Raw genomic sequence first — 13,945 nt, forward strand, 5'->3', positions numbered from 1 at the left:
TGCTATTCATTGACGTAGTAGAATAAACTTTCGTCGAGTTGCCATTCAGCTTCACTAGGTCTGCTACCGCTGAGTGTACCATTTCTCCCCTGACCCTTCGGGTATATCGACGCGTTCGAAGGTCCAATTCTCGCTGGAGGATCTTTCAACCTTTTCGAACCATGCATCCGCTAGGTCATGCGGGCTAAGCCTCATCCAGCCGTCGTAGTTATCTTCATCTTCAGTGCCGCTGAACCGTCGCACTGCTAGCGAGTCGACGAGCCAAACGTGGACACCGGCCCAGATATGGTTGCGGGCCTATTAGATTGTCAGCTCAGCGGATCTTGACAAAAATATTGAACAGATACGACTTACCCTTCTCTCTGCGCGAGGCACGAGTTCTGTCGACGGCAGGTCGTCGGGAAGGGCAGCGAGAGATCGCACGGAGGCCTCGTCGATAACGAGAAAGTCGCAGAATCTTGGGCTTTCTCTTAGGCCGGAACTGATGTCACCAATTGCACCGCGACGCCACTCCTCAAATACCTGCGTGAGTGTCTGGACGGTCTCTTGGCTTGCGATGGAAAGGTCAGGAACCTTGAGCTTCTCAGATTCCTTGTCCTCGACGACCTCGAGAATGAACCGGCGTGCAAGTTCCTCGTTGACCTCACCGTCGGGCTTGTTCATCACGAGACGGTTAGCGTGGATGAAGTACTGAGTAACCCATCGATTGAGTTTGTCCATCGCGATCGGCCAGAGAGTGTTGGACTCTTCTGAGTATGCAGTGCGCAGGACTGTCCCAACAAGTCAGCCGCCAGCGTCATCGATAATCGAAAATGTCAGGATGGGTGGGCATGGAAAGTCGTGAGCACTTACCCGTATAACCCCAGGATCCCGCAGCGTATGTGATGCCTGACTGTTCGCACCTGAACATGGAGGTGAAAAGCTCCTCCACCCTTACCATGGCTTGGCCATCCTTGTCGCGATTCTCCCTTCCTCCGCGAAACTTGTAAAACCTCGGATCTGGGGAAGGGAACGTCTGTTGGATTGACATTTTGATAAGTTAAGCCTCGATGGGTGACAACAAACTTCCTTCGAATGGGCTTTGTGCGATCTCAAAGGCGTTGATGTGAATGAGGCGCCGTAACGGGTATTATGAGATGGGCACGAGATGTGTGTTAAATGTCCGGGAGTGGTTCGGATGAATGAGTTTAGCTGTCACGAATAAGCCTGGAATATGCAATTGAAGGGGTAGAACCGGAACCCTTGTTCTCAATGTCAGATTGCTATCAGGAAAGGGTCTCTCATTCACCTAAATAAGCGCCGGCGATGAATGCCTCTTCAAGACAAAATCCATGCAGTCACACTCCCAGCCATAGCAAACAGATATGGAGTGATACTGGAGCTCATTCGCACACCTAACGACTCTTGACTTTGCACCTCCTCTGTGAATTGACCCACGACGTTGCCCCTCGGCCAGTATTCGCACACAAGATACCACTGGCCGTCGCCACATAACTTGCGGCCGCATCCGACATCCGTCGTGTCCTTCCATACAAGCTGTGTAAAATGACCCGTTTCCTCGTCAAATTCGCCCTTCTTGAAATTGTAGTCGTCGCGCTCTTCGCCCCACGCCTCAACGCTCGCTGTTGTGTTGGGGTATCCCTTGGCCAGGTTCTCGCCGTAGGGACCGCCCGAGTGTTCAAAGTCGCAGCTGTCGCCCGACATGTCATCAAGATAGTCGGTGGCGAAGTCGGCGAGGGTTTCATTCCACGTTACGGAGGACGCATTGTGCTCGCCGCGATAGAAATTGGTGCTATTGAGGACTGCCGAGGTGAATGTGTTGTCTGATGTCCACTGTGGCTCTGCCGTTGGACTTGGGGGCGCTTCAGTGATTGTTGTCACTACTGTCTGGGCGGAGACCAGAGTGTGGAGGAGGGCGAGGGCGAGTGCTTTTGTGAGATACATTGCTCTAATTGAGTGAATCTCAGTGTGATGTTATCCGTGCTGGTGAATTCCGACTTAGGTATGCGCATCAACTTTGTAAGATGTGGTGACGCTTGAATCGAGTGAAATACTTCTCACCTCCTCCAAGTCTCCGAGGTTGGCATCTCATGATGATTATAAGGGACCATCATGAGGTGTACTCGCGAAGAGACCGACCATCATGACATGGCTGGCTTATTGGACGCGGAAGCTGCAAAACCAGGTTTGCGCCCATGGCCCTGAGTTCCCAGCCAGTCATCAGGCCTCTCGGCGCGTGGGATGACGCAGTCTAGCCAACTTTGGGGGGTATTCCAAGTCCACCCTGGACTGCAGGGTGCTGACAACCACCTCTGGGCAAGCCAATGATGGATGTTCTTGGGGGCCCTTGGCAACTCTAGAGCTTTCGAGCACATGCATGTTCATCCGTGCTTGGGCGACACCTGTGGCTGTGGCTCAGCCTACTGTGCTGATATTTCAGACCGAACCAGCCGGTCCTCCACCCCATACTCTCAACTCTTTTCCCCGCGCTTCGTCCATATGAGAGGGAGTGACAAGATTGTTTAAATAGCGAGATTGGTTTGAAGATCTGGGTTTCTTGATGAGCTTAACTGAAGGTTTGTTTGATTCGTATCTAGTGATCATCTGAGCAGACAACCTTGAAGAATTGCAGTCTAATGGGTGGTCAGGACCTGTAGGTAAAATCTCACAGCGACTGCCGCCTGGAAACACGCCTGATATAGTGCTGCTGCTACTGCTGGGTGTGTGATTGAGGTGCTGCTGTATGATCTAAGCAAGCCTCGCTGGGCTTACTAGGGCGCGGGAGGTTCGAGAGTACCAGCAATTATGACAAACACCAGACACAAAACTGACTTGATCGTCATAAGCATAAACCGACTGAGCGAATGCATAGGCTAGATCTGTGATGGATTGATTTGAAGCTCGAATTGCTTACTTCTTTCTAGCCGTCGGATACAACGACTTCTAGTCCGGACACAAAGCACGGTACCTACGATAAGCCAAGGACAAGAGAACTTGTGAAGAGGGGAATCAACTGAAATGCTATCTGAACACACGCTATGCTAAACTGAATGGAATTCTCGCTACTTTCCTACACCGAACCTCCATTCTTGATGCTTTTCAATGGATGCAGCCATTTGTAAGTGCCCTCAAATGGTTCCGTGGCCGAGATGAAGTCCAATACTCCAGACTTCTGCGCGTTCGGCGACACGATGAAGGTGATGAAGAGTTGCTGGACAAAGGACCACGACATGACATACCTCGACATAATCCAGTCCCACGTCGAAGCCCACGCGTGCATCCTCGTCACACGCGCAGACTGCTCGAGATCTTGCTCCACGCGTTCCCGCCTTTCCTGCCTGTACGCCTCGAACTGGGCCTCCAGCGCCGAGAAGTCGGGCGTCTTGCTGTTGGCTCCGTTCGCAGAACCAGAGACGAACTTCTGGAGCCTGTTGCAGAGCGCCACCACGTCCTGCACGCCATTGTTGAAGCCCAGGCCAGCGTTAGGCGTGAACTTGTGCGCTGCGTCGCCTACAAGGACCACTCTTCCGTTCCAGCTCCAGTGCTCGCAGAGGCCCTCCTCCAGACCTGCACCGCCGGCATTGAAGCGCTCCTTGTAGACATCCTTAACTTTCAGGGTGTCTGTGATGGGCCAGTCTGCAAATCTCCCAGCAAACGCATCCAGTTGTTCGTCGGTGAACGAGATGCGTTCCGTCGTGGGCTCGGGGAGCTTCTCGTACAAGAAAATCCAGCCCCTATCCTTGCCAGTAATGTACATGGCCGAGTTGTCGGTCCCCGACGTCTCATAGCTCTGGCCCGTCTCTGTTGGGCGCGGGAACGAGGCCCACATACACTGGTACAGTGTCTTGAAGGGCTTCTCAGCGTCCCACGTCTTCTCGCGGGAGGGATCTTCAGCAACGGCGAGTTTGCGCATTTGCCGGCGCGTCGCCGAGTGTACACCATCAGCACCAATGACAATGGAGCCGTCGTAGGAAGAACCATCTTCACACGTGACGGTCACTCCCGTATCCGTGGAGACGATGCCGGCGAGCTTTTTGCCGGTGAAGTATTTTGATTTGGCAGCTTCCGGTAGACCATCGTAGAGGGCCCCGATAAGGTGAGCCCTGTGAAATGCGACGGGTTCTGCGCCGTGGCTAGAGGATGGAGAAGAATTTGTTAGCGAGCACGCGATTTGGCTTACACGGCTATGTGAAGTGGGGTGGGAATAGGGGTTTGCGAAGACACGACGAAGGAACCAAAGGAAGAAACTTACTTCGCTTTGAAAATGGCCAGTGTCTCTGCATGCTTGAATGCGTATCCGTCGACGGTAAATCCTTTGTTTTCGTACAGCTTGCCGCCAATTTCCATGAGGTTATCAAGGATGCCAAATTGATGGAAAATACGCAGGCTCGGTGCACCCAGGACGAGACTTGCGCCGAGATCCTCGACGATGTTTGTCCTGCGTTCGAGGACGACGAAGTCAATTCCCGCGTGGTGAAGCGCATGCGCGGCTGTGATACCGCTAGGTCCACCACCAACGATGATGACTCTGAAAGGCCCGCTTGACATGATGAATGAGTTGTGAGTGCAATGAAGTCTCAGGTACTGCGAAATTGACCTAGGAAACGGCCTTGGGATCGTGGCCGGTGATATATACCACAAGCAGCCGGTCTCCACCGAGACGAAGCCGGGTCTCCGCCCTCTATGATTGTCCGCTTAAGTTACCGGGCGCTGGTGCGTCCATTGGGTGGCTGGCCATCGTAACGGACCTTGTATGAGGTCCCATTTTGTTGTCGACGTGGGATCTGGTGCTAGGTCTCTTGGGGTCAAAATCTGGCCCGTTCCCGTCCCATGTCGACAAGGACTTCACTGGTTCGCAGCGTGGATGGAGTGAAGGCACTAACTGGCAGGCCAAACACCCATGTTGAATTCCGGGCAAAATCGCGCAGAGTGAATTCAACTGCTGGACTATTTCGTCAGCAATTTGCCCACTTGCGGTGGTAATAAGTCCACCGATGCGCCGGCTGTCGACGCGGAGTCGGCGAATGTCCACCTCGGAGACTTACTTCACTGCAGTGATTACTTGCAAGGAAAACATGTCTTCAGAGCAGAGCTGATGGATAGTGGTACGCTACCATGCATGATTATCAAAGCCAGGACCCTTCGGTGCACCGGGCAAAACCCATCTGAACCCCCGGAGATCCCACCTAGAAGCCCGTTCAAGGTCCGAAACAGGGTAAATGCTACGTCACGCTAGAAAAAGGTAATCAAAGGCAGTGGTCACAATCCGATTTGCAGTTTCGGTCTGTATGGCTCATGAATCATGGGTTTAGTGACGTTGAACATGGCGGAGTTCGCAGCAACAACGGCAACTTTTTGCGAAAGTTGCACCCACAGATCTCGGACCTTATGATCTCCGATGACCCGATAGTAAGCACATTGTACGGAGGAAGAAAAGCACCGTGCTGCCGTGCCATCCCGCTGGTGTCGGGCTCGATTTACCGGGATCAAGAGAAGATGCTTTGGGATCCGATAGGCTATGTCGTACATTCGAGATGACGAAGTCTATTATAACAGGAAGCTGGTCTTTTCTCAAAGGCTCGGGAACCGAACTCAGACTCTTTCTTGGGCGCGAAAAGGCCACCCACATGCACCATATGGGGGTGGGTTGAAACCCATTAAAGAGTCAGCAGCATTATCGACCATATGCTTCAGGTTAATAGTAAGAAGATGTGCGTCAATGAAATTGGCTATTTTCTCCAACTTTCTTCTACTTGTGTATGTAATTGCTGAACAAGCCTGGACAAGCATGAGCGAACAACTGGTGGCTATCGCTCTAAAGGGTGCGAATTGTTACTGCCTTATTTATGTGCCCAGCCTTTGCTATTCGCAAGACGTACACACTTACCCAATTGCAGGTCTAATTCTGGTAGCTTCATCACACCGATGAGGGGGATGGTAGCCTGGAACAGAAGTCTCCCAAGTCTTCTGAGTCTTCTGACGACGGGAGACTACATAGTGTACCGGAGTTGTCATCGCGGGCTGGTCCCTGAAGTACCGGCATAGCCAGTGCTATATCAAGCTCACAGAACTACAAGTGTTCAAAACGTCTCAGTATTTATTATTAACTCTGTAAACATCTCATCGAGAGAAACTGTATTCCAACTGCCACAAATCACGGCTTGCCAAGCCTGATTGATTATCCTAGTTGCAATGTCGGGACCTGGGCGTGATAGATATATAAACTACATGCATTTTGAGGTGTTGCTCAACATTTCGCAGACGAGACAGCTCAGTGAAAAATGACTTCTCATTGATAAGGAGATTCGGGGTCTGAGAAACATCATGGGCAAGTATTTTGGGGCGGAAAGGTGATGTCCAGGATCTCTACCCACGGATAGACGGCATGGAGAATCACTCCCGGTAAGCCGATATGTCAGACTAAAGTGGATGGCGCAACTCAACCAGGTTAGCGTTCTGGGTATTGATCCTTAACTAGCGAGACCTTCCGAACAAGGGTGCACAGCCTGCTATATCTAGCCATATCCTTCAACGATCATTGTCAGCCTGCTGCCTAGAGTCCGAGATTACCAAATGGGGCTTTTCCGATCTGAGCCGCCATCATGTCGAGATCCTGCCCATTCTTCTACACTTTTCCGTAGTACAATGACATTGCAAAATTGGAAACAGAGACATTTTTCTCCCTGTTGCTCATCCAGACCGGTCTGTTGTTCTCATGACATGTTCGCCACGGTCTATGCCAAGTCGAAAGTCTTAGACAACTAGGCGAGGGGTGCGGAGACCGGGGTAGATCGCCAATACCCCAGCCCGGTCTGCCTGGCTTGGCATAAGTTGCCTTGCGTATAAGAACAGTTGATCAGAATATCCCGAATGGGAGAATTATCTAGTGTGGTCTTGACTATCAACTCCAGTCCCGTTCCAAAGTTCCACCGCAGACAACAACTAGCATCATGAAGCCTCTTTCATCAATCACGTGCCTCCTAGGTACAGCAGCTGCCGCGGTCGACATTCTGTTGCCACTTTATATCTACCCTATCAACGATCTCCAGAAGCCTTACGATGGGACCGTGGACTGGCAAGCAGCTATTGCTGCCATCGACGCTCACCCGGATTTGACATTCAACGTCATCATCAATCCCAATAGCGGCCCTCCCTTTGCTTTTGAGGATGGCATCAAGATTGACTGGGCCCAGTGGATTGGCCAAATTAACAACCGTCCCAACACTGTGACCTTGGGCTACATCTCGACCCTCGGTAACGTACAAGCCCAGCCTCAGGACATCGCCGTCGTCAAGCAAGGTGTCGACACCTACGCCGCGTGGGATACTACCAACGGCTGGGACGGCAACTCTTGGGACATTCACATGGACGGTATCTTCTTTGACGAGGTCAACACCGCTCCCGCCCAGCTTCAGTACTACACTGATATCACCAACTATGCCAAGTCCGCTACCGGTGTGGTGGTTCTCAATCCTGGTGTGGCCGTAAATCCCGCCAGCTCCTCGCTATATACCGTTGCCGATGCCATCCTGTCGCTGGAGACGTGCTACACGGCCGACCCCGATGCGCCACAGGATCGGTGTCCGAGAAACACGTACACGCCGTTTACTCCCGCGTCGTTGAGCTCGCTGCCGACGGACGCTACACAGAGAGCCAAATCTGCGGTCTTGGTACACGACTTTTATGACGATTGGCAGCCTTATCAACCTGCGCCTTTGGCGACTCTCCAGGCGGACATCAATGCTATTGTTGCGCAGGGTGTACATAGCCTGTACACCACACAGTGGGGGTACAATGAGAGCTTCACGCGGGAGCCGGCCAGTGTCGGGACCGTCTCGAACTTGCTGGCGCTGGCTCAGGGTTTGGGATCTGGCGTGCCTCTGTGAATGAGGTCTTTCCAAGCCTTGGGAACTATTGTTGGCTCATCCATCCCGTTGTTGGATTTGCGCTAGCATGAGTTTGGCCAAATAACATGTGGTGTTTCTGAAACTCACGTCGTGTAAGTCTACCATGCTTCAAGTCAGTGGTGCAATGAGAGATATCAACTCTTTTCTAGCTCTACTCTTTCAAGTATACAGGCTGAGACTATCTCTCAAAATTCGTTCTTGCCGTATGGCTGTGTGCATGATGCGTGTCGGCTGTAATGACCCGGATTCATCAGATTCCTTTTCTCGGCTACGCTATGATGACGATGCATTGAACCTCTTTAACACCAACTCATAATCCTCTTCCGCCTTGCCTTTCCGTAGCATAAAGTCCTGTGACAAAACACCCGAGCTGGGCGTCGTAAAGTCCAGGCGATATAGTGATTGAAATCCATACTTTTCGTAGATTCCCTTCGCTAGAGGCACAGCCTCCAAAAACGCCAACTTTCCTTCCTCGTCTGCCCTCTCGACGCCCCATCTCAGAAGTGGACTGGCTGCGCCTTTCCCCTGGTGCTCTGTCCGGCAAATGATAAGCTCAAGGTACCAGTGTCTGGTTTCGCCCATAATCTCAGCGTGCTTCCTGCCAATGGAGCCAAAGAAGTGGTTCGCAAACTCTGGATTTCCTTCTTTCGGCCAGACGTCCGCTGGAGGCGGCGGCTCGACGTTTGTCTCGTTGGGTCCTGCTGGGCGCACCCACTTTGCGCAAGCGATGGGTAGGTCAGGGTCCTCGTAGTCTGGATCAGTGATGATGAGCCACTGAGATCGAGGTTCGCTTATCTCTTCTGCAAAAGATTTGGCGAGGAAGTCGCGGACTTGCGTGGTTGCAGGGAAGCATGTTATGGAAACCGGGTTGTCATGGAAGGCGGAGAGGTAGATGGATGCGAGGGCCGGGCCGTCTGCTGGGATGGCAGGGCGAAGTTTGACGGGCATCTTAAGGAAGGGGCGAGTGGCAGTTGCTGGTTGTCAACTTCTTCTCTAGTCGGAACTCCTTGCGAGTTACTGTTTAGGCGTTTTTTGTATCAACAACCTCGATGGCTTTTAGTTGTAGAAAGAGAAAGCCAATCTTTGTGTCTCCTCCTCTTTGACTTTACGCACAGTTGCTGAGAAGAGCGGCGCAATCAATTGCCTCTTTGAGTATAGCGCTGGCGGGTCGGAAGGCCGTTCTGGTGGCTACTTCATACTTTTGCTTTACGAGGGAAGCAGGGACTTTTGCATAACTTTGTCTTATGTCTTTCATAATCACTCCGTCAGTTCACTGTTCACTAAAAAGACTTAGCAAGTGTGGGGGCTACGTCCTGCCTGCAACTCCCACTCACAACCACAACAAAAGCAAAAGGAATATCTTCACGACAGAGATGAGATTTGAACTCATGCGGCCGAAGCCATATGATTGCGAGTTTAATTCGAGTCATACCCATTAACCACTCTGGCACTCTGCCCATGTCAGATGCAGGGGTGAAAGAAAGCGTGGGTTAAGTTGCCTCCTGGGTGGTGTGGTGGAGGTTGCGGAGAAGTCGGCAATCCTCGGGGTGGGGTGACAACTTGGGGGCACCCAGACGTGAAACGGCACCGCCTAATGAGGACTTCCAGCACTATATATGTTGATTCGGACTGAAGTTGATGGCCCTAAGTGGTGACCTACGGCTTGTGAAGCAGTAGTGTGAATTTCAAGGAAGCTCCCGACGTAACTGCCATGAGGACAACGCTCTTTCTGCTTTTGTTATATAAGACAAGACACCGCTCTTTTGTTACTGACATGAGCCTGAAAGATAAAACCTTTGACCTAGGTTAACACAAAGGTAGATGAGCGGTTGTGCCTTGCCGGACTTCCACCCCGGCCTCTTGACTTCGAAAGGAACAGTCGGGCCCCGATTACGGGCAAGCCTGCTCCCGACAGAAATATCTTATTGCTCCATAATTGTGGTCACCATCACCTACTGTACATAAACTCAAAGAAACAGCTTTCACATTAGATACCACTCGCATGCAAGCTCTCCCAAACTAATGCAAACACAACCCGAGTAGTTCCACGCCTGCCTCAAAGGGTATGGACTAGTGGGTCATTAGTTGCGGGAGGTTCGGAACACTAAATCCAAGCTTAAAAGCGATGTGCTGATCGGCTTGATCGGCCTAAAAGCCCTAAGCACGACATCGGTACGAACCGCGCTGCGATTACTAGCATCCCACCGGGACTGATATATCCCAGAGCTGGTCCCGGTCACCTTAGAGCTATGCGTTTTAAACTGTTGTTCATCCCTTCTCTTGCGTGGGCGTATTCAATGCTTCAACGTTGCAATCTTTAGATAGGCGAGTTGTAATCGAAAACTGGAGGAAAAATACCCCGGCATACCAAGCGGACGGTTACATGGCTTCTGAATGGTATCATTGCCACCTGCAGCACTCTGTCTTGGCGAGCTCACGCAGCCTATGAGACGCCGGGCGATGCGGAGTAGCAGAGATGGCCCGACGGATAGTAGAGGCATAGGCGCAACCGAACAGAAGAACTTTAGCATTGCAGCGATGAATAACCTTGGTGACGTTGACCAATAGTGCCAAGAATTTGCGACATCCTTCCGACCTGCCTATTCCATATCGAAGGACCAGGCTCATCAATTGTCCGTCTTACAACATGCATCGCCAGAGAGGGGTCCACGTTCAGTACCTGAGGACCGAAGTCCTAAGCGATGGTCTTATTCAAACGGTATTCTCGTCATGGCTTGGCTTATGCAGATCGTGCAGAATACTGGCCGATGAGTGAGCGAGCGAAATGCAAGTATTCTGCAGCTACCTAGCCGTGAGGTTCATTTCCTGGGACTTTTGTGACATCCGAGTAACATGGCGTCGCTTGGCTTGGAAGATGGAAGGACGGACCACATTCTCGGTGCTATAAATGCTGACGACAGTCCTTCCATTTGCGGAATAAACTTCTCGCCCTGGACTACATCTGACATTCAATCTCTGCGGCGGAAGTTTTCCCTCCAGTTGTGTTGGTAGAGAACCAGTCGTCAACATGAAGTCCAACGCGCTACTTGTCGCCATTGGCGCCTTCTCTCGCGTCTCCATTGCCAGAGAGCTGGAGCCCAGCGCCGAGCTGTCAGCCTGGTATGATACCGGCGCGGCTCATCAAGAGAGCATGGAGCACAAGATCGTAGGTCTGATCCTTAGTCTCCAAGCAGCATCAAATCTGACAGAACCAGGCCCAATGGGAACAAGCCGAGGCCGAAGGAAAGTTCGATTCGACTCAGTGGACGGGTCGCGTCAAAGACTATCTCGCATGCAAGGATGGCAAGGTAGAACTCGTCAAGGGCGACCCTCTTCAGACGTTCCGATGCAAGGATGTAAGTTAATGGTTCAGAATAGGATCGACCTAGTCGTCCTAGGAGCCAGAGAGTTTCGCTCACAAATGACAGCTCGACCTCTATGACTTTCAACCTCACGCAGCGTTTGGCAACTCAACCGGTAGAGGTTCAGGGTCGTGGGGATGGACGGCACCAAACGGCCGGGAGTTCTCTGCCATTGGACAGCTCGATGGCACTGCTTTTGCCGAAGTCTCGAAGCAGGGCAAACTGATATATCTCGGAAAATTGCCGTACTTCTCCGAGCCAAGCAGATGGCGTGAGATCAAAGCTTACAAGAACTATCTCGTTGTCGGTAGCGAGGCGCCTGGTCATGGAATCCAATTCTTTGACTTGCGCAAGGTATGTCAGACCTACGGGAAATTTTTCGTGTCAAGCATCCCTATGTATAGGTGAGCTACGGACTGATACTGCTTCAGCTTCTCGACATCGACCCAAAGAACCCCGTTGTCTTCTCCAATGAGAAGGATTTGACGGCTCATTGGACCGAAGCTTTACCCCTTGGTCGCAGCCACAATGTCGTTGTCAACGAGGAAAAGGGATATGCCGTTGCCGTCGGCGCTCAGCCTCGTCGCAACCTTCCCTGCGACTCTGGCCTGCAGTTTCTCGATCTCGCTGACATCAACAACCCTCTCTACCTGGGTTGCGCGGCTGGCGATGGCTATGTTCATGACGCGCAGTGCATCGTGTACCGTGGACCTGATGTCAAGTACTGGGGCCGCGACATCTGCTATGGCTACAACGAAGATACCTTGACCATGTGAGTCCTTTGACGCCGACTTGTTCTACGCTCTTTTCTGACAAGCTTTCAAGCTACGATGTGACCGAGAAGAACAGCACCAACATCATCTCTCGTACCACTTACGAGGGTGCGACCTACACTCACCAGGGCTGGGTTATTGACCCCAACTGGCAGGACTTCTTGGTTTTGGACGACGAGATTGACGAGAGGAACAAGACTGGCCCGGCGGCTGACGGTTTCCCTGTGACCTACTTCTGGGACATCAGATCCCTTGAGAAACCCAAGAACTCTGGCATTTTCAAGGGTACGGTGCGGAGTGTCGACCACAACCAATTCATCCACCGCGGTCTGGCGTACCAGAGCAACTATGGTGCTGGGCTTCGTATCCTGGACATCTCATCCATTCGATGGGATCCCACAGCCAAGAACGTCAAGGAGATTGCCTACTTTGATATCTTCCCAGAAGATGATAATGAGCCTGGCGGTGGAGCAAACAACTACACTGGTACTTGGAGCCATTATCCGTACTTCAAAAGTGGCTACATTGTCATCAACACTATTGAACGTGGCGTTTGGGTTGTGAAACGATCCAACCCCTGGTGGTGGCCGTGGTAAGGGGCAGACTTCACGTCTATCGAGATATGGCCAACAGGCATCTCGCCGAAGGAGCAAATAATTTTCTTGTACATAGTATAAACTGCAGAATCTTATCAGAATCGCGGATTCTTCAAGATGGATTCTAGCTCTACTCAGCGCTGCATTTCCGAAATGCGCCAGTCGAAGGTCTGACAAGTGAACGTGCCATTCAATGGTAATCGTCCAAACAATCAACCAGGTTACAAGCGCGATGGTCTGTTCGCCTCACCAACTCACACTTCAGTCTCACTGATTGGATGGTGTAATCTGGAGAACCGCTGCTCAGGGATTCAATGGCTGACGCTCAATCGGGGCAGAAACTCCACCAAGCATTACGTCGGTCCACACAGGCCATGCATGCAGGCCAAGACTGCTGAGGCAGAATATCCGGGAACGACGTGCCGTCTACTTGGCGTAACGCGGCACTGCCTTGACTCCCGACATCATACTCTTTCGAAGGGGCAAATGGTTCTACCAAGAGCAAACGCCGAGGACGCGTGGACGTCGATTTGAATTGAGTTAATACCTGCATTGCCGAGTCCCGGATTAAGCTTCTTTCATTTTACATTCATCCACACTTTGTTTTTGCCTTTCTGTCTCTAGCCTCTAGACCTGCTTTTAGCGTTTGAACTTTGGGCACGAATGCCTCGTTCCCAGACTCGAAGAGAGGATGCCGCCCAACAGATCAAGGACCATGACAACTTGAGTGGGCAGGTAGATGGCGAACTTACCCAAAGCGATGGTTGGCATCATGGCCTGTGCGGATGCTGTGCATCCTGCGAGCTTTGCCTCCTGAGCACCTTCGTGCCATGTCTTCGTATGCCACCCTCTGATCGTGGCGGTCATTGTTTTGCTGACAGATCTCTAAAGTGCTTGGACAGACCTCCCATCGAATCAAGGAGCCTTCAATGAAGAATTACAGGCATATCAACCGCGATTGCCTTTTGATGATGGGAGTCACATATCTTACAGGCTTTGGTTGGATGTAAGTCGGCTGAGTCACGACTTGACGACTTTCCACCTACCAGTTACTAACAATGCATTCCAGGTATGTCATGAAGAAGCGCTTTGAGATTCGCAAGCGCTATGGCATCAAAGGTACCGATGCGAGAGACTGCTGCGCATCCTACTGGTGTCTTTCATCTGCTTTGGTTCAGCATGAGAGAGAAGTCCTTACCCGGCAGGCTGGCAGGAGTGATCCCATCACTGAGGGTTATCAGACTCAACCTGCCATGGAATTGCCTTCTAGATATACGCAGCCGACTACATAGAGTTTGAATGGGATT

General features: G+C 51.6%; 6 protein-coding genes across 6 annotated transcripts; 3 read left to right on the forward strand and 3 right to left on the reverse strand.

Moving 5' to 3' along the window:
• Window positions 1–63: 63 nt before the first annotated feature.
• On the reverse strand, window positions 64–1,944 carry CABS01_11484 (SCP-like extracellular protein; the record flags this gene model as incomplete). The annotated part of the gene is made up of 4 exons (XM_060544839.1): window positions 64–297; window positions 355–770; window positions 853–999; window positions 1,395–1,944. 4 exons carry the CDS (start codon window positions 1,942–1,944, stop codon window positions 64–66), a joined length of 1,347 nt encoding a protein of 448 aa, XP_060397661.1.
• A 1,126-nt stretch (window positions 1,945–3,070) lies between these two features.
• Window positions 3,071–4,548, reverse strand: CABS01_11485 (FAD binding domain-containing protein; the record flags this gene model as incomplete). Its single annotated transcript, XM_060544840.1, has 2 exons — window positions 3,071–4,133; window positions 4,253–4,548. The coding sequence occupies 2 exons, from the start codon at window positions 4,546–4,548 to the stop codon at window positions 3,071–3,073; spliced, it is 1,359 nt and encodes a 452-aa protein (XP_060397662.1).
• Window positions 4,549–6,950: 2,402 nt separating this feature from the next.
• Window positions 6,951–7,886, forward strand: CABS01_11486 (uncharacterized protein; the record flags this gene model as incomplete). The annotated part of the gene is made up of 1 exon (XM_060544841.1): window positions 6,951–7,886. One exon carries the CDS (start codon window positions 6,951–6,953, stop codon window positions 7,884–7,886), a length of 936 nt encoding a protein of 311 aa, XP_060397663.1.
• Window positions 7,887–8,180: 294 nt separating this feature from the next.
• On the reverse strand, window positions 8,181–8,855 carry CABS01_11487 (acetyltransferase; the record flags this gene model as incomplete). Its single annotated transcript, XM_060544842.1, has 1 exon — window positions 8,181–8,855. The coding sequence occupies one exon, from the start codon at window positions 8,853–8,855 to the stop codon at window positions 8,181–8,183; it is 675 nt and encodes a 224-aa protein (XP_060397664.1).
• Window positions 8,856–10,935: 2,080 nt separating this feature from the next.
• Window positions 10,936–12,638, forward strand: CABS01_11488 (uncharacterized protein; the record flags this gene model as incomplete). The annotated part of the gene is made up of 5 exons (XM_060544843.1): window positions 10,936–11,073; window positions 11,123–11,263; window positions 11,336–11,623; window positions 11,701–12,041; window positions 12,095–12,638. 5 exons carry the CDS (start codon window positions 10,936–10,938, stop codon window positions 12,636–12,638), a joined length of 1,452 nt encoding a protein of 483 aa, XP_060397665.1.
• A 663-nt stretch (window positions 12,639–13,301) lies between these two features.
• On the forward strand, window positions 13,302–13,930 carry CABS01_11489 (uncharacterized protein; the record flags this gene model as incomplete). The annotated part of the gene is made up of 3 exons (XM_060544844.1): window positions 13,302–13,373; window positions 13,520–13,644; window positions 13,708–13,930. The coding sequence occupies 3 exons, from the start codon at window positions 13,302–13,304 to the stop codon at window positions 13,928–13,930; spliced, it is 420 nt and encodes a 139-aa protein (XP_060397666.1).
• Between the last annotated feature and the right edge of the window lie 15 nt (window positions 13,931–13,945).

This window comes from Colletotrichum abscissum (genome assembly GCF_030869225.1).
Source record: "Colletotrichum abscissum strain IMI 504890 chromosome Unknown Scaffold_31.1, whole genome shotgun sequence".
NCBI classification, from domain to species: domain Eukaryota; kingdom Fungi; phylum Ascomycota; class Sordariomycetes; order Glomerellales; family Glomerellaceae; genus Colletotrichum; species Colletotrichum abscissum.